This window comes from Myodes glareolus, chromosome 5 (assembly GCF_982192425.1).
Source record: "Myodes glareolus chromosome 5, mMyoGla1.1, whole genome shotgun sequence".
Classification (NCBI taxonomy): domain Eukaryota; kingdom Metazoa; phylum Chordata; class Mammalia; order Rodentia; family Cricetidae; genus Myodes; species Myodes glareolus.
In genome coordinates, this window is record NC_142030.1 from 63,117,303 (window position 1) to 63,145,007 (window position 27,705).

Consider the following 27,705-nt stretch of genomic DNA (forward strand, 5'->3'; position numbering starts at 1 on the left):
GACCTCATTACAGATGGTTATGAGCCACCATGTGGTTGCCGGGAATTGAACTCAGGACCTTTGGAAGAGCAGGCAATGCTCTTAACCACTGAGCCATCTCTCCAGCCCCCTTGATAGGTCTTGACATAAACAGAAAGAGCTGATTCACACTGAACTGCTCCCTTTGAAAAGAGAGAAGTAGAAGCATACGCCAGATTACAGTGGGTTGAAGAATGAATCATAGATTGTCAAAAATAGAAACTATTACTTTTTTCCCTGGCCATAGGCTTAAATTTCATCTTTAGTTACTAGCATTACTTAGTGGTTTTTATACCTCGTTATTGAAATTTATAGCTATGTATTTTGGGAGACTCTAAGGGTCACTTTGAAGATGCCTTTTAGGCAATTCACACAAAAAGAAACGTTACTGCGAGCTGCACATATAAAATGATGTTTCAATTGATGAGAGAAATGTACATCTAAACCATTTGATAGCCACCAGATTGGCAAAACAAAATTAAAGTTGAAAGTACCAATAATATAGATGAACAAGAACCTTTGAACCTTTGCCAAGGGAGACAACGTAAATCCAGGCTGTAACCGACCTGCTGTGTATTCCAAAAAGGTGCTTTGCAGGTACCCTTGCCCTTTTGCAAGTTATATAATGCTTTGGTGCCATCAGCAAAATATGAATGATGGTCATAAATCCTTCTTTTATATTGAAGACCAATCATCTCCAACTACAAGTTTATTAATAAAAGGTATATTTCCTCTCAGAAACAACTGCAGAGTCTGTGGATTTCATGTAAAGATCAGTTAAAAAATTTAGTTAAGTCTAGTATAATTTTCAACAAATCAGCAACAGTCTTTTACTGATATACTTAAAATTGTAACCCTCACTTTCTACCGATTTTGTTGGTTGCTTTCTAAATATATTGTAAAAATAAGACGGCCAATTATTGAGGAAAATTTTGGAACAAAATACAAAAAGCGTTTTTCCTCTTAGTACTAAAGTGTGTTCACAAAAGAAGCATCTAAATTAAGGAGAAAGGACGCCATCAGAATCTTGGATTAAACTCCAATATCTTGAAACTGTGCTGAGGAAAAACTAGAGGGTAAGGTACCTGTGATAGCGTCCTCAGACTTGCACATAGTAGGGGCCTGATATAAACTAGTCAAGTGCTTGTGTGCATGTGGTAAGAATTCAGTCCACAATCACGGACATTTGTATCCAAAAATAAATAAATAAATAAAAAGGCGGGGGTGGGGAACCCAGCAGCTACAAGCAAATCAAAATTCCTAGCTTCCGGCAACTATTTTCATCTTCCTATTGCTTTTGCTATGAAACATGTCAGGGAATGGTGAGGAAGGAGGATGAAGGAGGAAACCTCCGTTTTTAAATACATCAATAAATTATCCGGACACACTAACGGTTCCGGTACTGGAAAACACTCAGCGAGCGGCGCAGCTACTTCCGGACACAGAACGGAACCACTTTCCCGAACATGGACAGTTCGGCGGGAAGGATTTAGGGACAGGACCACTTCCTGCTTCTGGATAGGGGCGGGTGCGGAGAAAGGAAATTGCTGCGGGAGCCGCATCCTCCCTGCGCTAGCGGCGCCAGAGGTGGAGACAGAGAGGGCGGAGGAGGCAGCGAAAGGTGCCGCAGAGAAAAAAGTGTCAAAGCCAGTAAGTCAGAGCCTTAGAGCAGGAGATGGAGAGCAGAGCTCCAGGTCTCACTCCGCAGATCTGTGATCTCAACTTGCAGAACTGCCCAGTGGGGTTAGGGGAGCTCTTTGTAGGTCGCCTGTCAGTCTGTGCAGAAAAGAGACTATTTGAGGCGCCTGGGTCGGGCCTTGCGGGGCGCCAGACTGCGCTACTTGCCGGTGTCTTGCCGCCAGAGAAAGCCTGTGCTGTGCTGTCTGGGGACGCTAGGGCTCAGCATCCTGAACAGCTTCACTTGGGATTCTGAGGGAGTGAGCACTAATGCCTCCCATTTTACCTTTGGAAGCCAGCGAGATCCTGATGGTGGACAGTATTTCGGGAAGTAAGACGATGGCTTGGGAGAGTGTTAGTCTGGCGATGTACTTTCCCTGCCCTTGTTCAAGCTGTCCGGGCTGGTTGGAAACTGGGTTGTTTTTTAAAAGCAAATGCCTCGGACTGCCCCCTGTCACTTCACAACAAGTTAACCTTCAGATCCAGTGTTCCTATCCGACTCATTAAATTAGTACTGCTGTAGGTATCTAGTGTTTGCTCAGCAAATATACTTGAAGGCAAAGTTTAAAGAGAGAGAGAGAGAGAGAGAGAGAGAGAGACTCCAAGCGCGTTTCGAACACAGACAAAACCGACTAGCTATCATGACCACTCTCACACTTTCCCTCACCCTCCATATAATTAATCGACTTAGCATCCTCAATTAATGATGGTCATCTTAAAGGCACTACCTTCCATTATGATTGTGCGTCTGCACAAACATATCGGGATGCAAGATTCTTGATTACAAACGAAATAAGTGAAATGATTATGAAAGTTGCTGGAGAAATCAGAAACAGTTTTTAGTAAGTTGCTGCTTTTCTCTTGCTTAAGGTACGGCTTTAGAATACGGTGAAGGATACTTTTCATGGTGCATGGAAGGAAAGCCAATGCGCAGGTAAGCCATTTAAGAAGAAGGAAAAAAAAGCTTTGATTTCACTGATTGAAGTTTAGCGGCTACTAATGGTGCATCATTTAAAATTATTTTATTCACAAACCTTACTAAATCCTGCTTGGAATTAATCATTCTTGTTTCAAATAAAACTAATAATGTCAGAAATTAGCAGCTTCTTTTGTTTGTTTTGGTTTTTGTTATTGTTGTTGCTTGGTTTTTGTTGTTGTTTTGATTGTTGTTTTAAACAAGAATTTACTGTGTAGTTCTGGATGTCCTGGAATGTGCTTTGTAGACTAGGCTGATCTCAAACTCACAGAGATCCACCTGCCTCTGTCTTCCAAGTGCTGGAATTAAAGGTGTGCACCAACTCACTCTGCAACTTGTTAATGAAATGTTGGAGTTAGATTTCTAAAGAGAGTTTAAATTTTTCTGAATACTTAAATCTGCTTTTTTGCACAGTAATTTTTGTTATGCATAACCATAAGTTACCATGATGCTTTGTGTGCTTATTATAAATTAAATTCCCTGTATAGAATATACAGGGAATATATAGAAGATTATGTTGCCAAATAAAAATATTATTTTTAAGGCACTGTACTTCATTTCTAGTTATGGTTTGGTTATCTATCTTACTGGTGTTCAGTAAGTATATTATTTTTTATTAAATAGCTGCATAAAAGGGAAGATTATGGACTAAAATAGATGTAGGAAAATAGAAGTGTGAGGAAACTATGTACAATTACAGGTTCTCTTGCCTCTAGAATTTACTAATAATACTTTTTCTCAATCCATCCTAACAAATTATACTAGAATCTTTATTGAAACAAGTCAATTCTATTTATTCATTGTTTAAACTCATATTATTGTTATCAAACCCTATTTTGTCATGTTACTTAACATCAAAGATAAACAACACAGAGACTTTTTAAGAAAAGAGAAACTACAGGGTAAGAACAGGGCTGGTCATGACTGTGCAAACCTATAAAATCCAGAACCTTGCAGGCAGAGGCAGCAAGCTCTCAGGATAAAGTTCAAATAAAAGGAGTGGGAATATATGTCCTTTTCCAGATTGCTGTTGATTTATTAATTGGCTTTTAACTGTTTTACTGTTTCTTGCCCTGTTAACTTCATTGGTGTATCTGCCATGATATTTAGAATTAGTAAATGTTCACAGGTGCTTTAAGATGTCCAAATGAAAAGACATCATAGAGGTGACACATTCCATTACCCTACTTACATCTTACCATACAATATGAATCATATAAGACTATAAAGTACTAGAAGAAACCGACTACACAATAGTAAGTGCTTTACCACTTCATTTTCTAGCATGATTACAAAAGCCACTGATTTTGCCTCATCCTCAGTAATTGCTAAAATATGAACTTAATATTTTTAATTAAATTTTATTTAAATTTTTTTCATATGATATCATTTGATCATATTTTTCCCCTCCCCTAACTCCTCACAGATCCTCCCCACTCCCTACCCATGCAACTTTCATGTTCTTTCTCTGTCTTAAAACATACACACACAACAACAACAATAACAGAAAACTAGTATATGTTTTGTGTTGACCACCCTACCCTGGAGTGTGGTTGATAGACCTAGAGAAAACTGACTTTTCCTCTCTCAGTAACTCTCAGTTGCAAATAGCTTCTAGGTTAGGGGTAAGGCTTTGTGCCCAGATCCCCTTCTCAGTGTGGAAATTTTATAAAGGAAAGCCAGGTTATGGCAATATTTTTAGTTTACTAGTAATTTCTATATAAAATATTCACTTAATCACTCAATCTGAGGAATTTTTTTGCTTGTCTTATTTTTATTACATCATACTGTTAGTTCTTCAAAATGATGTTGTATAATTCTAATTCCATCATTTATTGACTCATAGCTCTTTATTGTCATCACTTGGCCAGAGGCCAGCCTACCCACTATTCTTTAGTCTTACCTTTACTTAGTGCTGCCTACATTAAGCTTTGGTCATGTATCCCTATCCTTTCCTTCAACTGAAACCTGCAAGGCAATGCTAGGTCTGTACTCAGCTGCTGCTAAAGAAATTGGATAGAAGTAACTCTTTATTGTGATTATCTGGGTGCGTGCTCATCTCCTTCACAGACTGTACGTTCACCCATTGCACCTAATGCATGACACCTAATGATTAATGTATAATTGTCTGAATGAGCAGCTCCTCCAGCTTTTCCCTGGGTGGGAGCAGGGCCTATGGACAAGAAAAGATTGAAAATTATCATTAAAGGTTTTCTTTTGTAGTTTTAACATTCTTTTTAATTGTATGTATTTATGTAGTAAGGTGTGATAATTTAACATACATATATATAAAATGTGTAATGATCAAATCAAAATAGTCTATCTCCTAATATGGTTTTTTACCCATTATAGAAAACATTATGAAAAATCCTAATAACAAAACAAAAACTAACATTAGAACTGTCACTTGGCTAGCTATCCCATTACTGGATATCTATATCCAAAGGAAATGGCATCACTGTATCAGAGAGATTCCTGCCCTGCCATGTTTATTGCAGCACACAGACACAGTGTATAATCACCTGAAGTATCCGCTGAATAGAGAAAGTATAATAGTAAGTCTATATAACCACATCCATGCACCATTATTTAGCCCCCGCCCCATGACATCCTATCATTAGCAGCAACCTTCATAGAAGTTTGTTATCGTTATGTTAAATGAAATGAGCCAGGTATGAAAAAAAGCTGCATATTCCCAGGAGTAGAAACTAAAGTAAACTGATTTCAGATAAGTAGAAATAGAATATTACTAGAAAAAGCAAGAGGTTGGGGGATTTAAGGAGACTGAATAATAGGTTCCCAAATAAGAACAGTAAGTTCTAATGTTTTTCAGCACAATAGGTTAAGGTTTATAGGAATTCCTCTTATAAGAAGAGGAAAATTGGAATTCAAAGGTTCCCAGCACAAAGAAATGATAAATATAAATACTTAAGGTATTATAATTCATAACTATGCAGTTTTATAAAATTGGCTGTCTTTTTTATTAGCAGAAGTTTCATTTATTTAACTGTGTGTATGTATGTGTATATGGCATTACATTTAAAAGATACAATAGCATATTCACAATTGGGCATAGTGGTGCATGCCTGTGATCTCAGCATGTGTTAAGTGGAGGCAAAAGGATCAGAAATTCAAGGTCATCCTTAGCTGCATAACAAGTTCGAGGCCAGTGTAGGCTATTTTTGTCTTAAAACAACAAAAATGACAAAAAAGGATGTCTTCCAGGACAGACCCCAGGTCCCACTATTCTTCTCCCAAAGGCATTTGTTTGTTCTTATTCTTAAGGCCTTGTAATTCATGTACAAGCATAGAATATATTCTCTTAAAAAATATTAGGGCTGGGATACTGGCTCAGTTGGTAGAATTCTTGCCTCTTACACTTAAAGTCCTGTTTGATCCCAAGCACTGAATAAGCAGAATTGAGTGGCACATTACTGTAAAGTGACTCAGCTATATAGCAGATTTGGAGCCTGGACTATACAAGCTGCTGCCTCAAAAAATCAAACAACAACCAAAAAAAAAAAGAAGAAGAAGAGGAGGAGGAAGAGAAGGAGAAGGAGGGGAGGAGGAAGAGGAAACACAACAACTACAACAACAGCTCTGGGTTTCCTCTCTCTTTAGCTGCAGCTGGACAAACAAAACAAGAATTGTGTAAATCAGACCGTAACCGTGAAATAGTTTGTCCTTTATCATTTTATCCCTTTAAGAGTCAATGTGCCTTGACTTACAGATCAGACTCTAAGAGGTTGCTGTCCAGCACTGGCTAGAGCTGAAGTTGGATTCTGAATAGTTCTGAAAGGAAAGATTTAGAAAAACAAAACATTAATGTCAACATATCGTGCACATTGCTCCGTTTCTTTACCACTTGACAAATTATCTTGTGAGCCAGTGTGATGGCATAGTCCTGTAATCCCTACTCTCAGGAGCTGAGGCAAGAAGATTGTGAGTTTGAGGCTAACCTAGGCTATACAGCAAGACCCCATTTCTATTTTTTTTAAGTAACCAATACACATAAACATCTCTTATTCTTTTTTATAGTTACATAGTGTTATGACATTTCTACACACCACACTTAAACAAGTTCTATAGTGAACATCCATGTAGGTGATTTTTACTCAAATGTGTAAGCATAATATGTACATAATATATACTTCTCAGGATCACACTCAAGTGTTTGCACTTAAACAGCAAGAACTTTTATCCACTGCACCATCTGACTGTCCAAGAACTCTAAAGAAGGGATTAAGTACAGGCAAGATGGGCCAGTAGATAAAAGTGCTTACCTTGTACAACCTGACAACCTGAGTTTAGTCTGAGGACTCATATGAAAAGCTAGGTACGGTGACACATATCTGTAATTCCAGCATGCCTACTATGAGATGGGAAGCAGACAGGAGCATCCTCTGAAAGCTGAGAAGGCAGAAACGAGAAATCCTTCCTCAAGGTGGAAGGTGAAAACCCACTCCCAAAAGTTGTCCTCTGACCTCCACATATGCACTGTGACAACACACACACTCACACACCTGCACACACAAAAGTTAATTTTTGAAATTTATAAAAAGGCTGTTAGAACTGGAGACACACTCAGCATAGTGGCACAGCACTTGCCTTGCATGTGTGAGGCCCTCGGCTCGGGTAGGGGTGCAAAGGGTGGGCATGGAAGTGAACAGGGGTAAGTAAGGACACTGTAATGAAGAAGAAATGTAGAAGGAAAGTCTTGTGGGGAGGGAGACAGTAAGACTTAAGTGTCTGAGTTATATGCATGGTAAGTGTATCTTAAATTTAATTATGTCATTTATAAAGGAAGAAGGGCAAACAAAAATTGTGAAATTCAAGACCATAACCATGAAATAGTTTGCCTTTGTCATTTTGTTACTTTAGGAACCAATGTACACTGACATACAGATCAGATTTGTTTGAGCTGAATTCTAGGCAGGTGGTAGATAAGCAAGAAAAAGGAGAAAACAATAGTAGAGAAATGAACATGAAAGGGTTCGGATAGTTTAACTGAAAGATTACCTGGTGTAGATCTATGTTAAGGAGAACCCAACAACTCCAAAGGTTTCAGCTTGAAAAAATTGAGTGCCGCCCTGGTGGGATACAATACAATAAAAACAATGAGCCAGTTTCCTAAGCCTCCAGCAGGTTCTCATATGTTTTAGGAGTTTTGTGTCTAAGGAACCAACTAGCAGTGCCTGGCTTATAAATGGATAGAAAAGAGATTTATGCTGGAATTTCGTAAATCATGGGTCAATCAATATGCAGAAGGTTCTTCAAGCTATGGTATGAATAAGGGAATAGAAGGGATGACACCAAGGAGAGAGAGACCCTTGGTACCTGGAATGATTGAGTAGGACCTGAAAAGAAGACAAGTAAACATTCTAAAACAAGTAAAGCTTTAGCTGAAGTTTCCTGTTCATTCCAGCTAGTCTGAAATGCATTCTTAAAAATAGTAGCAGATAGATCAGTGTGATTTGATTGTTCCCCAGGGTGGTATGCATGTGCTGTACGGTGCCTTGCTCACAAACACCTCCTCTTCCTTTCTGGGACACAAGAAAACTGAGTGCTGTGTTTCATTTCCTTTGGAGATTGCTCTGTTACCTGGCTTTCTTCTAATGAAGTGTTGGGACAAGGTTTGAGTGTACTCTAGAACTGTCTTCTACTTCCTGACTTACAAGGAAACAGTTTACTTTCATGGCTACTTGCCCTTCCCTTTTTTTTTCCTTGATCACCGGGGTGGAACTTAGACTTTTATCTGGTAAACAGTGATGAAATGTCTTAGAGTTAAAACATCTACAACTTATTTCTAATTTTAAAAACAGGCAGGGACTGGAGAGATTGCTCAGCATTTACAAGCACATACTGTTCTTGTAGCGGGTCCTTCAAGCTTGGTTCCCAGCACCCATATCAGGCAACTGTCAATCACCTGTAACTCCAGCTCCAAGGGAACCTGATGCCTGTGACCTCTGCAGCACCTGCACTTGTTTGCACACACACCCACACATGCACAAGTATGCATAATTAAACATAATAAAAACAAATCTTTTTTAAATAGACAACCAGACTTTTTGGTCTGGAATTAAATTGAGATCTAGTATCTAGTGGGTGTCCTTCTGGTATGCAGAACTAGCACAGTGAGATATTATTTTTTTCAAGTGTGTTTATAGCTATAAATGAGAGTTAGCTCAAACAAATCTTAAAATACAGGCTGTTAATTTCCAAATTAAAAAAAAATGAAGTAGTGGTGGTAAAAACCCACTTTTTTTTTTACACTGCTAGGCAAAGGTATAAAATTAGCCATTTACGAAAAAGGATTCCTTAATGGAGACTGCTGTTAGTATAGTAATAGGTTTTGGGAATATTTGACTGTTTTTCCCGACTCTAGATTAATTCAGGAATTTGTATTCTGTGATCCATAGTAGTGAGTATTGCCAAATAAAGCCAGCCACAGAGAGTCCATGCTACTGTGTTCGTGGTGTAGAATATCACTTGGCTGACAATGTTACCCAGCAGTAGTTCTGTGAGTCCTTACTCATTGCTTCATCATTCTACACAGCAAATAGCCCACATCCTTATCCATTCCTCCCATGATCTGTCACCTCTCTTCCTGACTGCCGGCAAATGATCTGCAAATTAATCTCCAAGGGAAATTCTTCCTTCTGCCTAAGAAACTTTTCTTCTGTGTTTTAATCTTATACCTTATTACTCTCCAATGGACCACTTACTTCTGCAGTGCATTTGTTCTACCAGGCAGAGAAGCCATGGGCATATGTATGAGCAAGGTACAAACGTGTATTTCTAGGTCTCTTTTAATTTTTCATTACAGGTACCTAAGAAAACATAAAATAGTTCTTCCATAAACTCTCTGGAGAAGATGAGACTAGGAAAGGAAGCTAGATTCTTAAGTACATTTACAAAGATAAATAGCAGAAACAGGAGAAACATATCTAAATATATAGAACTAAATACAATTTCTAGACCTACATAATTCTAGAGTTAAATACAGCTTCCCAGAATATTTAAAGCTAAAATCTCAGCCTACTAGTGACTCCTGTTCTTATGCCATCTTATTTTAGAAGAACAGCATAATACAGCCATGAGACTACATGTTTGCTTTTTCTCCTAAGAATAATAGGCACATAGAGCAGATTTCCAAAATCATTTCCATTTTAAATACTTTGGTTGTCTAAGACAGTTTGTAACAATAAAGTTCTGCACTTGGAGTCAGAGGAGCTAACTTAGAGAAATTTCAACATTGTCAGTCTTTATGAAATAAGTATAGTTATTCCCCACATACACATGATGGACCTGGAGGTGAGACATGTACTGGCTACTTTTATGTCAACTTGACACAAACTAGTGCTATCTGAGAGAAGGGAACTTCAATTGGGAAAATGCCTCCAAAAGATCAGGCTGTAGGCAAGTCTGCAGAGCATTTTCGTAATTAGTGATCGATGTGGAAAGGCCCAGTCTATTGAGGGTGGGGCCACCCTTGGGCTGGTGAGTCTGGGTTCTTTAAGAAAACAGGCTGAACAAGCCACAGGGAGCAAGCCAGTAAGCAATACTGCTCCATGGCCTCTGTATCAGCTCCTGCCCCCAGGCTCCTGCCCTGTTTGACTTCCTGTCCTGGTTTCCTTTATTGGTGGACTGTGATGTGGAAGTGTAAGCCAAATAAGCCCTTTCCTCCCCACCTTGCTCTTTGGTTATGGTGTTTCATCACAACAATAGAAACCCTTACTAAGACAAGACAGGTTAGGTAATTTTCCCAGCCTAGTTTTGATCAGTGTTTCCCTAGTTACAAATCTGGCGTTCTTGCATGAGAACTAGATAAGAAGATTTGGAGGACATTGCTTTATTTTGAAACAGCTCCTTAATGGGCTCTGGGTCCAAGTGTTGGGGTATAGCAGCATGTGGAAGACAACAGAGCATTTGTTCTCAAAGCACTTTCATTTTAATTGCAGGAGAGAGCCAATATTTTATGTATTTATGAAGAAACATTAAACAAAGTGAATGATTCTGAGTAGTAGACGTATGAGTTATTTCAGAGAGATGCTCTGACGAATTGGTAATCTAGCAAATGCATGGAATGAGTGAAGGAGTGAGTTCTACAAATCTGTGGGGAAGAACTTTCAGGAAGAAAGAATAAAGGTCTAAAGCAAAAGAAGCCTTGACTTTGTCCCCAAACAGCAAGAAAGTGTAGCTGGAGAGCAGGGAGCAAGGGGATACAAGGAGACGGGTTAAAGACTTAGAGAGGAGAGATTCCTAAAAGCCTGCAACCTTAGCTCTGCTTTGTTAACCTTCTGTGGACATTTTCAAAGGATTTTGAGCACAGGGGTGGCTCTAGAGATGCAATTTACTTTCCTGAAGGAACTCTGGTTGTAGTTTAGTGAAGGAAATATAAGCTGGCAAAAGAAAATTAAGACTATAATTCTTAAGGTTGTTGTAATAGTCTAGATGAGAAAAACATGGGAATAGCCAAATTAACATGAAATTCAGCCTAGTAAGGACGTAGGGAAACAGTTGGATCCTATTTGAAGGTAGGTTAGCAGGATTTACTGATGGTTGGGTTTGAGGGTGTTTAGAAAGGGACTCCAGGAGTTTTGGATTGAGCAGCTGAAAGAATGACAATTTTATCTGTTAATCTGGGGAAGTTTAAGGGAGAGAACCAAGGAATCAGTTTTGGTGATAGTGTGACATTAACATGGATCCAGATTCAGTATTACCCAAGTAGGAAATAGGAATCCTTTAGCCATTTGTATGTGGGTGATGGGAGCTGTTACAGTAGATCAATTCCTCCAAATTGTTTATCCAGAGGAGAGAATTAAGGAATTAAGGAGAATTAAGTGCTTTGGAAGAATGACTCCATTCTTTGACTCAGGAATGGTGGTACATGCCTTAGAGCTCAGTAGTAGGAAGCTAAGGCAAGAGGATCATAATAAGGTGGAGGCCAGCCTAAGCTACTTAGCAAAACCCCGCCTTGAAAAACAAGACAGAAATAGAATTACTTTCTAAATTTGAAAAGTAGACCATTAACGAGACTATAGAAAAGTGAGCGGGGGATGGGGAGACCTTGATCCTGTCTCAGTGAGGTGATGGGACAAACTTAGTTGACTTCCCAGGGGAGGTCTTACCCTCTCTGAGTGGGGGACAGTGGAGGGAATGGGAGGAAATGGGGAAGGGGGAACTGGGATTGGTATGTTAAAAAAATAACAATAATAAGGAAAAAGAATATATATTAATATAGTAATCAGAACACATAGTTTATATGTTGATATATGTACATGTAATGCTAAGATAGACTTGGGGGAGTGCTGTATTTTGTTGATAGGGCCTTGGTATGTACCTCAGGTTTCATCCTTAGCCTCCCCAAGTTCTGGGACTACACTACACCTCACTTAATGTTATACTTTTAAAAGAACTAAGTAGTTATGCAAAAATTAGCTTATCAACATTATATTTAACTGAAAAAAGATGTATTTAGATAAGAATTCAACAATACTATCTCATTTAATTAACTTCATGATTTGAGTCAGAGCAGTAACACTTTGGTTTCAACATTTAATATCAGTGCTATAGGAATTTTCTAATTAGTCTTCCTTCCTTAATGGTGATTTTGTTTTTCTTTCAGAAGCTTGATCTGTATGAACGTTAACCATGTCATTTTCTCTTCCATCATCTGCTACATACAAGACCGTTAGGTGCTATGAGAGATATCTCGGTAGTTAAGAGCACTGGCTGCTCTTCCTTAGGTCCTGGGTTTGATTCTCAGTAACCACATGGCAGCTCAGAACTTTTTTTCTCAAGTTTCCAGGGATCTGACTCTTTCTTCTGGTCTCTACTAGGCACAGACATGGTGCACAGACATGCATGTAAGCCAAACACGCATATCTATATGTTGATGGTTTATGTGGGTGGTAAGATTATTCTTTAACCACTCACTCAGCTTTAAGTATCCATTTTTAAATTGTCAGGCATAAACAATGTTGCTTGTAGCATGAATAATAAACACCAGAGACAGTTATTGGGATTTAAGCTGAAGATCAGAAAAGCAAAGCAGCCAACCACTAGAGAGACCTTTTACTTCTACCAAAGGGCAAGGTCCTGTCTCCACGAATCCTCAGACTCCACACTCCTTTGAATTCCTGTCTCTTCCCCTTTATATTCCTGTCTCTGCCCAGCCATATCGCTCCTGTCTCCACCTACCTAGTGCTGAGATTAAAGGTGTGTGCCGCCACTATCTGGCTGCAAACTATATTTTTAGGCTTTTGATAAATAATATACAAACATTGCCCATATTTAATGTATACATTTTGATGAGTTTGAACCTATGAACACCTGTTGTATTAGTTACTTTCTTGTTGGTACGACAAAATATCTACCAAAGCAATTTAAGGGAGTTTATTTGGCTCATATTTGAGGATACATCTTACATGGCAGGGAAGTCCTGGGAAGAGCTTGAGAAAGCTGGTCACGCTGCATTCAGTCAGGAAAAGAGTGACAAATGTTACTGCTCAGCTCACTTTCTCCTTTCTATGCAGTCCAGGACCCCAGCCCATGCACTGCCATTGCCCACATTTGAGGGGACCTGCCCACCTCTGTTAACCTAATCTAGACAGTCCCTCCCAGATAGATGGACCTGAAGCGTGCCTCTCAGGAGATTGGGGAGTTTATCCCTCACGTCTGTATCACCATCACACAACGCTGCATATATCCATCACTCTGAAAGTCACTTTGTCTGATCTGGGTATAACTCGTGGTAGAGCGTTTACCTTATTCCCTTCATCTTCCCCCAAAATAAATAATAAAATAATAGTTTATTAAGTAAAAATGCTTTTGTCTGGGCCATATTTTTTATCTGGATTTATTCCTTCCTTCCCCTTTTCTTTTTTGTTTGGGTTATGTTTGTTTTGTTGGTTGGTGTTGAGTGGTTTTGGTTTGCAGTTTTTCGTTTGCTGGTTTGGGTTATTTATTTTTGAAATAAGATCTGTAGTGTCACTGAGTTGGGCTTTAACTCACAGTGTGCTACCTCAGCCTTCTAAGTGCTAGAATTACAGCATGAACCTACAAACCACAGCTTGTTTGCCTTCTTTCTGGTTACCTGTACATTTCCACTCTTAAGTAATTACGTTTTCCAGTTGCTTCTTGATGCGCATGTGAATTTTCTTCAGTTCTGAGTAAAAAAAACTTCGTATATTATATAACAGATAGACATAGGTTCTCTTTTTTTGTGTGTTCACAATATAATGATTATGAAAATCCAAATTTCTTAATTCTAATTATTTGCCAGCTATATAAACTATTGGTTATCTACATGGTTTGCACTTCCATTTCTGGATCATAAACTATAAATTGCTTCTCATATATTAATGGAAATAACCTTTTTAAAGATAATAAACCTTAAATGTATTTTAGAAACTAAGAGATAATATTGAAATTTAGCGGCTGGCAAGAAACCTAGCATGTCCATGTTTGACACTCAGGACTGATGATCTGGGTTTATTGCCCAGAACCCATTAGTGGAAGGAGAGAACCAGCTTCAGAAAGTTGTCCCTTGATCTCCAAGCGCAAATGTTCTGTACGGGGACACACACACACACACACACACACACACACACAGAGAGAGAGAGAGAGAGAGAGAGAGAGAGAGAGAGAGAGATACATTAACAATAAATAAAAAATTAAATAAATCTTCTTATATCACCACACAGTGGTGGCGCATGCCTTTAACTCTAGCACTCAGGAGACAGAGGAAGGCGGATCTCTGGGAGTTCGAGGCCAGTCTGGTCTACAAAGCGAGTTCCAGGACAGGCTCAAATGCTACAGAGAAAGAAGTTTTGTCTCTGAAAGCAAAGAAAAAAAATCTTCTTACATCATTTCACTTACTTTTATCTGGGAAAGGGGGGGCTTAAATTCAGTTTTGTTATGCTACATCTGAAATTCATTTTGTAGGCCTCTTTTTCCAAGTTATTTGAATCTCCCATGTCCTACTAGTGAAGGTCTTCATGATGACCGAATCAAAATAATCTGTACTTCGTGGAGTTCCTGGAGTTCTAATTTTAAAGAATTAGAGTAGTGCAGAAATCTGCATAGCTACTACTACTACTACTACTACTACTACTAATAATAATAATAATAATAATAAACCTCTATTTTGTTGCAGACTGGTCCTACAAACTGCCCTCCTTGTAGCACTCACACGAGGTTTGTCCCAAAGCTTCAGGAGACCTGCTCTGAGGGCCGAAAGTCACAGATAACCACAGTGGCTTCTTTATCTATAGAACGAAGACTTTATTCTAGATCTAGATCTACCTGTTTTGAGCAGGATAACAAATATAGGAATGAGGAAAGACACTTTTCATATTTGAAACTTGGAGAGTATCAACATGCAAAAACTGTAGATGCACACACAGGCAAAACACCTTGTTCTCTAATGCAGTGAGCGTCTGATTGAAGTGACTTACAGATGCTCTCCCACTCCACTTAGGTTATGTGGTTTCTGGGTTTGTTGTTGTTTGTTTCAGATCTTAAAGAAAAATAATTTTTGTAGCCTATAGAACATGTCCTTTAAAAAAAGATTTGTTTATTTTTATTTTATGTGTGGGTATTTTCCCAGAATGTACATCTGTGCACTGTGTGTAGTGTCCTCATATAGGAGCTCACATGCAGACGAGCCCGTGAGCATGTCAGATGCCCTGGATCTGGAGCTACAGCTTGGACCACACATACTTAATATACAGGAAATACCCAGCTTACAGGCTTTAGCAGTGGTTATTTATATACAAATGCAGTTCCAGAGCTCCAGCTGTCATCCCACCCTAACATATTTACTTGAAAACCAAAACCAATAGCAACAAGTTTTAGAATAACTTTTTAAGAGAGGCGTCCTTTCCCTTTGTACCCACATTCCTGACTAAATAGAATGCATGTAACTATTTTCTTGCCTATTTGCCTGTTGTTTAATTTTTTTTTAGCTGTTTGTGAGGCACTCTCCATTTTACAACTAAATCTAATCTTATTTATAACACTCTTGTTTTAGAAAAATCCAGACCTCCAAACAACTGATGTAAAATTAAACTTTCAGAAGACTATGTATAAAATAAAGAATGCCTGTGGACTTACACATTTTTTTTTATAATCATAGTAAAACCTGACTGCTTCTAACTGATCTGACACATGTGGTGCTTTTAAATAAGACTTGTTATGCTTAGTATTCTTGGGTCCAAAGTAATCTAATCTAATGTTGGTCTAGAAACTTTTGAGAGTGGTGCAGGGACACCAAGCACCTGTCCTGGCCCGTGAGGCAGCAGGTGCCACTATTGATGAGCAGATCCATAGTGGAGAGCTGGGAAGATAGAGTGCTCAGGGAGAGAGGTGGAGCTGGAGATGTGATGGTGGTGAGAATAAGCCGGTATGAGGAGTCTGTGTCTCCCCCCCCCCCCCCCGCCCCGTCCGTGCGATGTCCTGCGGCCATGTTGCCACTGGAGGTCATACTGATCTGAGTAGACTGTGCTGCCACCTGAGGCCATGATGATGTCAGGGCTCCAACTACTGCCAAGGGCCATGTCTGGGTCCATGGTGATGTCTGTGACCTGTTTTGAGACCATGGACCACTGGGATGTTTGTGTCCTGGGCTTCCCCCTGAGGCCATGGAGATACCTGACCCAGGATGGCACTGGGGATCTATGTCTGGGTTTGAGTCCTACTGTAGCTGTGATCTGTGTTGATGACCATGATCTGTGTTACTACAAAAGCCAAGTGCTTGTCCGTGGACTGGGCTGCCTCCTGACGCCATGTTGATGTCTGAATGCCATGCTTTACTGGCCCCACTCCTCACTAACTGCTGGCTCCAGGGTGTGCTCTCAGAGAGCTGACTCCGCCTCTCTTCGGACACACAGTGGCAGGTGGCACAGGTGGGCTGGCTCCCAGGGTGTGAGTGCAGGAGAGTTGGTCCCTCCCCTCACCTAGGCGGTGTAGGAGAGCTAGTCCTGAAGGCCTGAGAGTGGGTGTCTGGCCCCACCCCTCACTGGCTACTATATTCTTGAGAGCAGATTCTACACTCTCCTAGGCAGCATAGTAGAACTCACCCTGGTGGTCTGGGCAGGAGCGCAGGAGAGTTGGCCCTGAGGGCATGAGAGTGGGAGAGTTGGCTCCATCCCTTGTCTGGGCAGTGCTGGAGAGCTGGCCCAGGTGCTGTGCATGAGGGAGAGCTAGCCCTGATGGCATGGACAGAATTTTTTTTTATTCTTCTCTCATACATTTCATCCAACTACAGTTCCGCCTCCTTCCCCTCTGCACCTCTCCTTTCCTCCAGATCCACCTCCATGCCCACCACCCTCCTCTCCCCACCCTTACACCATTTCTCCATAGAAAAGAACAGGCCTCCCAGGGACATCAACCAAGCACAGCAAAACAAGCCACAGTAAGACCAGGCACTGCCATCACATCCAGGTTGGACAAGACAACCTAGTAGGAGAAAATGAGTCACACAGGTAGGCAAAAGAATCAGTGACAGCCCCTTGCTCCCCTTGTTAAGAATTCCACAAGAACACCAAGCTACTCAGCCATATCATATTTGCAGAGGACCTAGGGCAGACCCCTACAGGCTCCTTGATCTCTGCAAGTCTCTATAGCATCTCTGACCACAATGGTTCCTCTGATCCTTCTTCCCCATCCTCTGTAGGACTCCCTGAGCTCTGCCTAATGTTGACTGTGGGACTCTGCATCTGCTCCCATTGCTGGATGTAGTCTCTCTGGTCTCTTTGGTGATGATTCCCAAAGATAGGACTCTTAACAGAAGTAGGAAACTTTAGATCTCAAAGATGCAGAGCCTAAGAACCACCTCACTGTATCACTCTCGAGGACTCACTTGACGAAACTGCATCCTTTCCTGCACTTCAGTGGTGACCAAGTGGAGGTAAATACAGGCAGAATGTTACTTTAGACATAGAGTGATGACACTGGCGTCCTCCGTATTCTCTACAGAGTGAAAAACAATCCCTCCTTGTTGGTGACTGCTCATTTACACTAAACCCACAGGAGAGGATAATGGACCAAAACCAGGAAGAAATGTGATTCCAGCTTCTGTTCATTAAATGTGTATGGGTTTTCTTCACTGCTAGTGAGAGGGAAAAAAATTGTTAGTATGACAGAATTTATTTTACCCAACTGAGATTTGGTGTACTTTATACTTTTGTATTCTATCACAAATAATATAAAGTCTTTTCCAGCATTTTTTGATCAGAAATGGAAAGAAGAGCCCAGTTCTTTGTTTCCAGCTGTTACTACCTGCAACAGAGTAAATGCATCACATCACGTGATTATCACTAAGGTAGAATACTTGATACTTTAGTCAAAGGGAGGGTTATCCCTCATCCCCTTCATTTATGAATAAAACCTTTGTATACAAATAAGTAATACAAGTAGGAGGGCTGAATGATTGGCAGGTTTGAAAATTAAAAGTTGAATATTAAATCTGCATTGATCACTAATTGATCACTTCACGTTTGTCAGTTAAAAAAAATTAGCTGAGGTTGGGAGGAGGTTACCACTGGATCTCCAATCCTGGCTTCCCCTGCCACGAGTGGATGGGTGGGTTCAGCTGAAATTCTGTTTGGAGTATGTCTTTATTGAACCTAGTAAGACTCGGTTTTTAAGGCAATCACTTTAGGTTCTGTATCTTTGAGGTCTAAAAGTTTTCTGCTTTGTTCCTGTTAAAAACAGAATTTTTTAACGAATATTTTTGATTTAAAAGCATTTTCTGCCAGGCAGTGGTGGTACACACCTTTAATCCCAGCACTTGGGAGGCTGAGGCAGAAAAATCTCTTGAGTTTGAGGACAACCTGGTTTACAGGACAAGTTCCAGGACAGCCAGGGCTACATAGAAACCCTGTCTCAAAACAACAACAACACAACAAAAAAATTCATACAGTATATTTGAATCATATTCTTTCCCATCCCCCAACTCTTTTCAGATCCTCCCCACCTCCCTATTCACCCAACTTCATATTCATTTTCTTCCTCTCTGAAAAAAATAAAAAACAAAACAAAATAGTAAGACAAAAACAAAAAGCACACACACACACACAAACATGGAGTCTGTTGTGTGTTGACCAACTACTCCTAGGCATGAGACCTGCCCTGGATTGTGGCTGATACACCCAGTGACACATCGTTGGAGAAAACTGATTTTCCCACTCATAGCAAAAATCAATCTCAAATAGCTTCTTGGTTAGAGGTAGGACTTTACCCACTTCCCCTTATCATGCTGGGATTTTGTCTACTTTGAACCTGTGCAGGTCTGGTGTGTACTGTCATAGTCTATGAGTTCATCTGTGCATCCATCCTGTTGTATCTGGAGATGCTGCTTAAAGTCATCTACCACCTCTAGCTCTCAAAATCCTTCTGCCTCCTCTTCTAATAGATCCCCGAGTCTTTAAGAAGGGTTTTGAAAAAGAACCATTTAGGGCTGAGAGCTCCAAAGTCTCTCACTCTCTGTACTCTCTGTCTAGTTGTAGGTCTTTGTGTTAATTATTGTCTACTGCAAAAAGCAACTTCTCTGATGAAGGCAGAGCTATGGGTATAGCAGTATGCCATTAGGAGTAATTTTATTACTATGTGCCTTTAACAGAATAATAGAAGTAAGTTTTTCCCTAGAGCTGGTGCTCTGTCTAGTCCAAAAGTGTTAGAAAGAAATAAAAGGTAAAGTAGAATAGAAAGATCAAATGGGATGAGGATGGGAGAGAACGGTAAAGTAGGCATATGTGGAGGAACAACCAATAGTAAAAAGCCTTTTGAAAAGCCATATGGAAGCTTACTATTGTAGAAGCTTCCTAAAAATATATACATGTACAAAAGGAATTTAAATGGAATCACGATATAATGGGAGAGACAATGCCCAACTTATGCTGCCAAGTAAAACCTCCAGTACCAGGAATGGATTACATCTTGTTGAGTTGTTGGGTCCCATAGAGCTCACCACCACCACTCAAATATCACGGGCTGTTGTCAAGATAATTAGTTTCTTTCTATAACCTGGTCAGGCCCTATTGCTGGAGATACATTACTTATGTCATTGACCATGACTTTCTAGCTGGTGCCCAACTAGGAACTTCACCCCTACTGACTAGAATGCATGGTGCTAGAAGGTATTTTTCATGCTGCCAGAGAAAAAGAGTAATCATCAGTATTATCAGCTACAAACCCTGTGACCTACAACATGACCTGCCTTCGAGATATACTAGTACAATAGTAGCACAAATGTTCTGGGAGTAACCAGCTACTTTTTAATTGGCTATAAGGTCCACTCCATGAGATAGAGCCCATACCTGACACTGTCAAAAGGGTCAAAGACTTGCAGAATTCTTAATTCAGAATAAATTTAAATATTAAATTTACTTTTAATTTTTCTATCTGTATATGTGTGTGTCTTGAAAAAAAAAAAATGTAGACACAATACTAGAGTTACTCAGAGCTTTTCTTACTGGTGAAAAACCTCGCACTTACGTAACTCTTCACTATTAGTCACAGTTCGATTTTAAGCTCCTCTCATTAGAGATCGCAGAACCCTCTGACTATGTTTGACTCCCAGCAGTTGCCTGGCATCAAGTTGGCATGCTGTACTTTATATAACTGTGCTTTTGATTTTGTGATTTAAAATGTGTATGTGGGCGGGTATGTGCTGACTTTTTAAAAAGTTCTTTAGAGCCATTATAATTGACAGTATATTTTCGACACACACCTTATTAGATTAAATAAGGCTGTTTTTGAGACAAGAATTTGCTATGTAGCCAAGACTGCCCTTGATCGGCTTAGCTCAGCCTTAAGTACTGGGATTACAGTCATGCCTGACTGATAAGACTTCCTAAGATGAATTACATGTCATTTGTAGTAATAGCTCATCCCTTGAAAGTTAAGTCAAAGAAATAGAGTATTAAATATATTGTATTGATTTGGGGGGTTATGGCTGTCTTGTTTTCTTCCTGACTTTTCATGTAATATGAACTCTGTGTTACAGACTTTGTGCTAAACTGTAACTAGAAATACAAAGTGAATATAATGAAAAGGAAAAGTCAATGCCAACTACTTTAGGAAAGTAACAAATATCAAGATTTGAATCAAACTAAGTTTAAGAATAAAATTTTAGAGCCAGGCAAGTGACGCAGACCTTTAAACACAGTACTCAGAGGTAGAGTCAGATGATCTCTGAGTTAGAGGCCAGCCAGGTCTATGCACAGAGACTCTGTCTCAAAAAAAAAAAGTAATTAATTAATTAAAAAAAAATTGAAATTTAGGCTCAGCAAAATGGCTCAGTGCGTAAAGGCAAGACTGATGTTCTGCTTTGGTTTCCAGACTCCACATGGTGAAAGAGAGAAGCACCTCCCACAAGTTGTTCTCTTTCCTCCACACGTGCCATGGCATACATGTGTGCATGCACACACACACACACACACACACACACACACTGAACAAATAAATAAGTGTAAAAATCTTTAAAGAAAATAGGCATAGTCAACGTCTTAAAACAGTTTTATAGGTCTGATTTGTCTGTTGGGAGGGGTGGGGTTTTTTCCAGAAACAAATTTTAAATGGCTTTTTACGAATTTTTAAATTTTTATTTTCTATATTCAAACCTTTATTTTTTAAATCACTTGTTACAATTTTATAAGTTTGAGAAAACTCCGTTTTAAACATACAGAGTTAGTAAGTGAATACAGAAGAGCAAACTCATTTTAAAGCAAGCTGGCGATGGCGCATGCCTTTAATCCTAACACTTACGGAGGTAGCACCAGGCAAATCTCTGAGTTCGAGGCCAACCTGGTCTACAGGACAGGCAGAGCTGTAAAGAGAAAGCTTGTCTTGAAGAAAAAAGAAAGCACATTAAAAAAACTGAAAAGACTGCTGACTGGGTTTGGCACAAATCCTTAATCACAGCACTTAGGAAGCAAAGGCAAGTGGATCACTGTGAGTTCGAGGCCAGCCTGGTCTACAGAATGAGTTCCAGGACAGCTAGGACTGTTACATAGAGAAATCCTGTCTCGAAAAACAAAACAAAACAAAAACAAACAAACAAACCAAAAAAAAAAAACTGGGAAATAATAAATAGGCACCTCTCCAACTTAAAAGAGATGATGTCATCCTCATGTAGTTGGTACAAGGTTGTTAAGGCAGCCTTAATCATCCAAATTTATAGCTGCCTTCCTCCACTTAGGACTGAAGAAGAAAATTTAGATAATCCAACAAAGGAACAATATTCATATAACATTGTGGTTTGATGTTGAGTTTTTCATTGCTAGTGGTCCTTGGGTTGTTTCCCCATATGAACTTCTATCATTCATTGTAAATTAAATCTATACTTTCTTCAAATAGAGCATGATATTAGGAAATAAGCTCTGATATTGAAAACCATGGGTTCATATGAGCATGAACTTTCAGTGAGAGTACCCATGGAAGAAATTGTGTTCTGGTGCCACAAGAGGTAAGAGGGTAAATGAACTCAAAGGCAGCCAGGACTCTGCTCACAAATGGCTGGCTAGACACAACTTGAAATTCAGGCAGCATCTCATCCACTGTGAGATGTGGACATGGAGACAGAATCCCAGCATCCTATAGGGAAATTTTCCTCCCTATCAGCCCACCAAGCACCAGTAGGTTCCCAGAACAGAGTCCTTTGTGTCCACAGATCCCAAAGCAGAGGGAAGCAGAAAACAGGCTACATAAATTTTAGTTCTTAATTCATATGCAAAATGACAGGTTTGTTTAGGGCTCTCTCAGACAGTCTTAGTTTTGACTGGTTCTTCTTCTCCACCTGTCAGCTTTTCATCAGTTTTATTAATGTAAGTAATGTGGCCAAAGATAGTCTGATACTTCTGGAAAAAAATATCTTCTTCATGAAATTATATAATAAAAGTAGTCTGGAATGGAATTAATAACCTGGGAAGAAATGTATGAGTTCTAGAGTTCTTAAAGTTCTTTCTTTAGGCAATTTCAAGTTTTCTTACCACTTATCAATACCTTAGAACAAAAAGAGAACTAATAATAATTCCATCTCTCTCCATTCCCTCATTCCCGTAGGTGTACCAACATTCGACCAGGAGAGACTGGAATGGATGTAACAAGCCGCTGCACCCTTGGAGACCCCAACAAACTGCCAGAAGGGGTTCCCCAACCTGCTCGCATGCCCTATATCTCAGACAAGCACCCTCGGCAAACCTTGGAAGTGATCAACCTTCTGAGAAAGCACCGAGAGCTATGTGATGTGGTGCTAGTTGTGGGCGCTAAGAAGATATATGCCCATCGAGTCATCTTGTCGGCCTGCAGTCCCTACTTCCGAGCAATGTTTACAGGAGAATTGGCCGAAAGCCGCCAGACAGAAGTAGTGATCCGAGACATAGATGAGAGGGCTATGGAACTACTGATTGACTTCGCATATACCTCCCAGATAACTGTGGAAGAAGGCAATGTTCAGACCCTCTTGCCTGCTGCTTGCCTCCTCCAGCTGGCAGAAATACAGGAAGCCTGCTGTGAATTCTTAAAGAGACAATTAGACCCTTCTAATTGCCTGGGCATTCGGGCTTTTGCTGACACGCATTCTTGCCGTGAGTTACTAAGGATTGCAGACAAGTTCACACAACATAACTTTCAAGAGGTGAGTTGTGGGCTAGGGAGATAGCTCACTGGATAAAGTTCTTGCCATGCAAACACAGAGACCTGAGTTAAGCTCCTGACAACCAATATAGGAGCCTGGCATGTCAGTGGGCACCTGTAATCAGCTTTGGAGGCACAGAAACAGAAAGATCCTGGGGCTTGCTGACCAACCAGTCTTCCTGAAACAGTTCCAGGTTCAGTGAGAAGCCCCACCTGTCTCAAATAAAATAGTAATAATAATATAAGAATAATAAGAATGATAAAGGAAGAGACCCAACATTGACCTTTGATCTCTACACAAACGTGCATGGACAACGTGCACCACATACATGTGCACACACACACACACGTTGTACTAAGTGATTTGAATGTATTCATAATCTGTTTGTTAATAGAGCAACAGGGGGTGATTTATTTTGGGTTTTATTGCTTTGAAGAGGTACCATGACCACGGCAACTCTTATAAAGTAAAACATTTAATTGGGGTAGAGGCTTACAGTTCAGACGTTCAGTCCATTGTCATTATGATGGGGAGCGTGGCAGCATGCAGAGCAGCGTGCAGGCAGACATAATGCTACAGCTGAGAACGCTGCATCTTGCAGGCAACAGAAATCAACTCAGAGTTATGCTGAGGGAAGCTTGAGCAAAAGAGACCTCAAAGCCTGCCGTCACAGTGGCACCCTTCCTCCATCAAGGCCGTTTTCCTTCAAACCACTGCAGGGGGCCAGTGAGATAGTCCAGTTTGGTAAATCTGTATTGTATCATCAGAACCTATGGTGGAAGAAGAGAATGTTGTGCCGTAGCACATATACACACAATAAGAATAATAACAACAACAATAACAATAAATACTTTTTAATTTAAGAGAGCATAATTTATGCTATCTTATGAACATAAATTAAGAATTTATGTTCTCCTAAACTAACTCCTGTTTTGTATTCTGGTTCTTGCTTACAGTATCAAATAAATAGGTTGCATAAATTAAGCCTATTAGTGATTTTTTTTTTTCCTAGACAAGGTTTCTTTGTTTAACAGCCTTGGTTGACCTGGAACTTGCTCTGTAGACCAGCCTGGCCTCAAACTCACAGAGATCTGCCTGCCTCTACCTCCCAAGTGCTGGGATTAAAGGCATGCGCCACCACCACCTGGCACGTATTAGTGATTTTTAAAGGCCAATATTGTATTCTACCAGCAAAAGTTGTTTCTCCCTAATCATCTTCATAAGGGGTTTATTAATAAGCCAAAGCATGGTTTATTTATGCATGAGAGAACCTGTGCATCAGAGAAGTGATTTCCTATAACATTTCCCTCCTGATTAGACAGTTTATTCAACAGGATAAGTTATACACCAACTATTTGGTAAATTAAAAAAAAGAAATTTAGATGGCACCAAAAGAATTTTCATTAAATTCACTTTTATTATTTATTCAACATAGTAATAATATGAAACAATCCCAATTTGATCTGGAAATGAAGAAGCATTTCTAAGTGATAAACTAGAAAGGCTAAAAGTCAAAAACATCAATTTTATCACATATAGAATTTTTTGGTGATACTAAAACAAAGGCCAAATACAAATTGAGGAAAATATTTGCAACCTTTATTTACTATCAAAAGACTAGTCTACTTAATGCATTGAGAGCACCAGTAATTAATACCAGTGAGCTAGCAGAAAAATAGACAATATAGAGAGATAGAAATTCTGACTGTTCTTAAATTCCTGAAAGTCCACTTGTTTATTCAAAAAAAATGAAAAGACAAATTACAAATCACCAAAGTGCTGTTTCCCTCCAGCTTTGTTTTTTGAGATGCTGTCTTACTTTTCAGCCCAGGCCTTGAACTCAGCATCAACCATCCTCAGCCCCTTACATGCTAGCATTTGTAGACACACCTAGTATATCTGGTCAAAGCACCATCTTTTGGGTTGCAATTATCCTTAAATGTAATATATCTTCTTGGTGAGGCTGTGGAACATAGGTTCATTGCTGGTATAAATATGCATTGACACGACCCTCTTGAAAGGAAACTTGACAGTATCTATAAAGATAACTCTTTACACCCACTTTTAAACCTGGCATTCTCAGGAATTTATACTATGTGTACAAGAAAGCAGAAGAGTTTGAAGAGGTAGATTGAGGTTCTGTATTTGGTATTGAACAGGCAACTCTTTCTATGGATCTATATTCCTTGAAGGGTTAGACTGAGATTATATCTTGGTTCAAGTCTCTTTTAAATGAGATATAACCCAGAAGCCATAAAGGAAAAAATTAGATTTAGTTTCTAAATATGTGAAGCTTTTTTGTTTTTAAAACAGCTCCATAAATGTGATTAAATAATGCCAATGAGAGCCCCTGCAGAGATAAAGGAGCACCTTGCAGTCTTCCCAGTACTGACTGGTGGTTAGCAAAAGAGTGACTGGCACTGGGTAATAGAAAAGGAGAAAAGAAAACCGGACATAGAGTTGGAGCATTGGCTCAGCACTTAAGAGCATTTGTTGCTCTAGCAGAAGACCTGGGTACAATTCCCATCACCCACATGGTGGCTCACAACTATCTATAACTGCAGTCCCAGGGATCTGACATCCTCTGACCTCCATGGGCACCAGGCATGCACGTGGTACATACATACATGCAGGCAAAACACTCATACACACAAAAATAATAAAATGAACATGTTTTTTCAAAAGAAGGTTTACATATATTGCATTACTTCCTACTTATATGTATATTTCCAGGAAGCTTCTGAAAATTAATATTAAGGTCATTGGCCTTAAGTAAATATAAGCATTTTAATAATAGAAAACAGATTAGTAGTGTTAAGGAGCCCAAATTGGCCTTGAACTGACAGTAATTCTTCCACTTCGGCCTCCCAAGTGCTGAGATTACTGACAGAGCCACTATAGGCAGCTAACTTTGTACTCTGTAAGGGAAACCTTTCCACTGTGTATACCACATTTTCTTCACTTGTCCATTATGAACCCCAGACGGACGCCCTGGCTTGGCTGTTATGAGCAGTGCTGCAGTGAAGATGACTGTGCAGGTATCTACTGTATGCTGACGTTGACTCCTTTGATTATGTATCTAAGTCATGCCACAGGATCATTCTCCCTTTAGTGTCTAAGAATTTACGTACTATTTTCCATAGCAGCAAAATTAATATATGTTCTTAGTAACCATGCATAAGAGGTCTTTCCTACCCTCATTTTTTTCAGCATTTGATTTAGCTTGTTTTATTCATTACAGCCCTTCTGATTATGGCAAGAGAAAATCTCAGTACAGACTTGTGGTGGTTTATAGTTTGGGAATAGAACCCAGGTCCTTGCACACGCAAAGTAAGACTTTTACCACTGGGCTATATTCCCCAGCCTGCTAATATTTTTTTTAATCCATATAATAGAAAAAAATTATCTTCTGATGAAATTTTAAAAGAATGTTAAGGCATTTTTAAAGATACACAATACCAAACTTGAACTCAAACAAAAATAAACTGGGAAATACATAAGGTAACAGTGAAAGGTAGCCGCAGCTGAAGTTTGTAGACCACAGAGGCCAGAACTCTTACTAGAAGTGGCCCAAATGTTGTTTCTGGACATTGAAGAACCCACAGCACCCAAATTAGACTTGCCCAGTAAAATGGGCTCCAGTTAAATATAAATTCCAGAAAAGCAACACATTGTTTGTGTTGTAGATAGGGTCTGGTTTATGGGGGGTTCCCCTAAATCTGGCAGCCCTTCACAGGAAGTGAAATGCAACCATGTTCATTACTGTTTCATCTGGCTAACTAGTTACTCAGGTGAAATGTCAAGGTTAACTGTTGCATATCCTGACCCCTAGAAAGTCAGATAATTTGAATCTTCGTGCCATAAAAGGTAATAAATAACTATGGCTCCTGACTGCTAATTTTGTGATTTGTATTTTCTCTAATGTTTTTGAAAGAAACATTCTTGATCAAATGTTTAGAGTATTATTAAGTCCTATCATGTCCTGCTAAATATTATAACCTTTTGATGAATAAGAAAATAGCCCTGTCCCAAAAATAATCCATTGTGCTCATTAAAGGCAACACAGAGTCTGAACTTGTAGCAGTACCTTGTCTGTGCCACCAGACATCATGTATAGTATAATAGAGAAACCACCTAGAGGGTAGCAACAGTGTTTCCCTTCCTGCACTTTCACCCTTTCCGCCACATCACAATAAATAGATCTTCAAATTCGTGGCTGACCTGTACAGAGCAATGTCTTTATTGCCACATCATTTCCGTTCTGATAATTCTCTCTAAGACTTGGGTAAAAGTAAGCATGGATGTGTATAATTTCTCACTAGAATATTATCTCATAGTGATTTTGTCCTCAGAAGTTTCCCTCAGTCCAATTCTTTCTTCATTATATTTA

The 27,705-nt window shown here is 39.5% G+C and overlaps 1 protein-coding gene across 2 annotated transcripts in view; it reads left to right on the forward strand.

Moving 5' to 3' along the window:
* The first annotated feature begins 1,524 nt into the window (after positions 1-1,524).
* The window catches only part of Klhl20 (kelch like family member 20), a 44,483-nt gene continuing 18,302 nt past the window's right edge, over positions 1,525-27,705 (forward strand). Inside the window, exons 1-3 of one of the 2 annotated variants that reach the window (XM_048421140.3) lie at positions 1,525-1,668; positions 2,566-2,629; positions 22,742-23,315. In XM_048421140.3, coding sequence (XP_048277097.1) covers positions 2,607-2,629; positions 22,742-23,315 — 597 coding nt within the window. In that variant the 5' untranslated portion in view covers positions 1,525-1,668; positions 2,566-2,606. Of the gene's footprint in view, positions 1,669-1,695; positions 2,027-2,565; positions 2,630-22,741; positions 23,316-27,705 lie in introns of those variants that run through there. The other variant, XM_048421139.3, reaches the window with a different exon arrangement.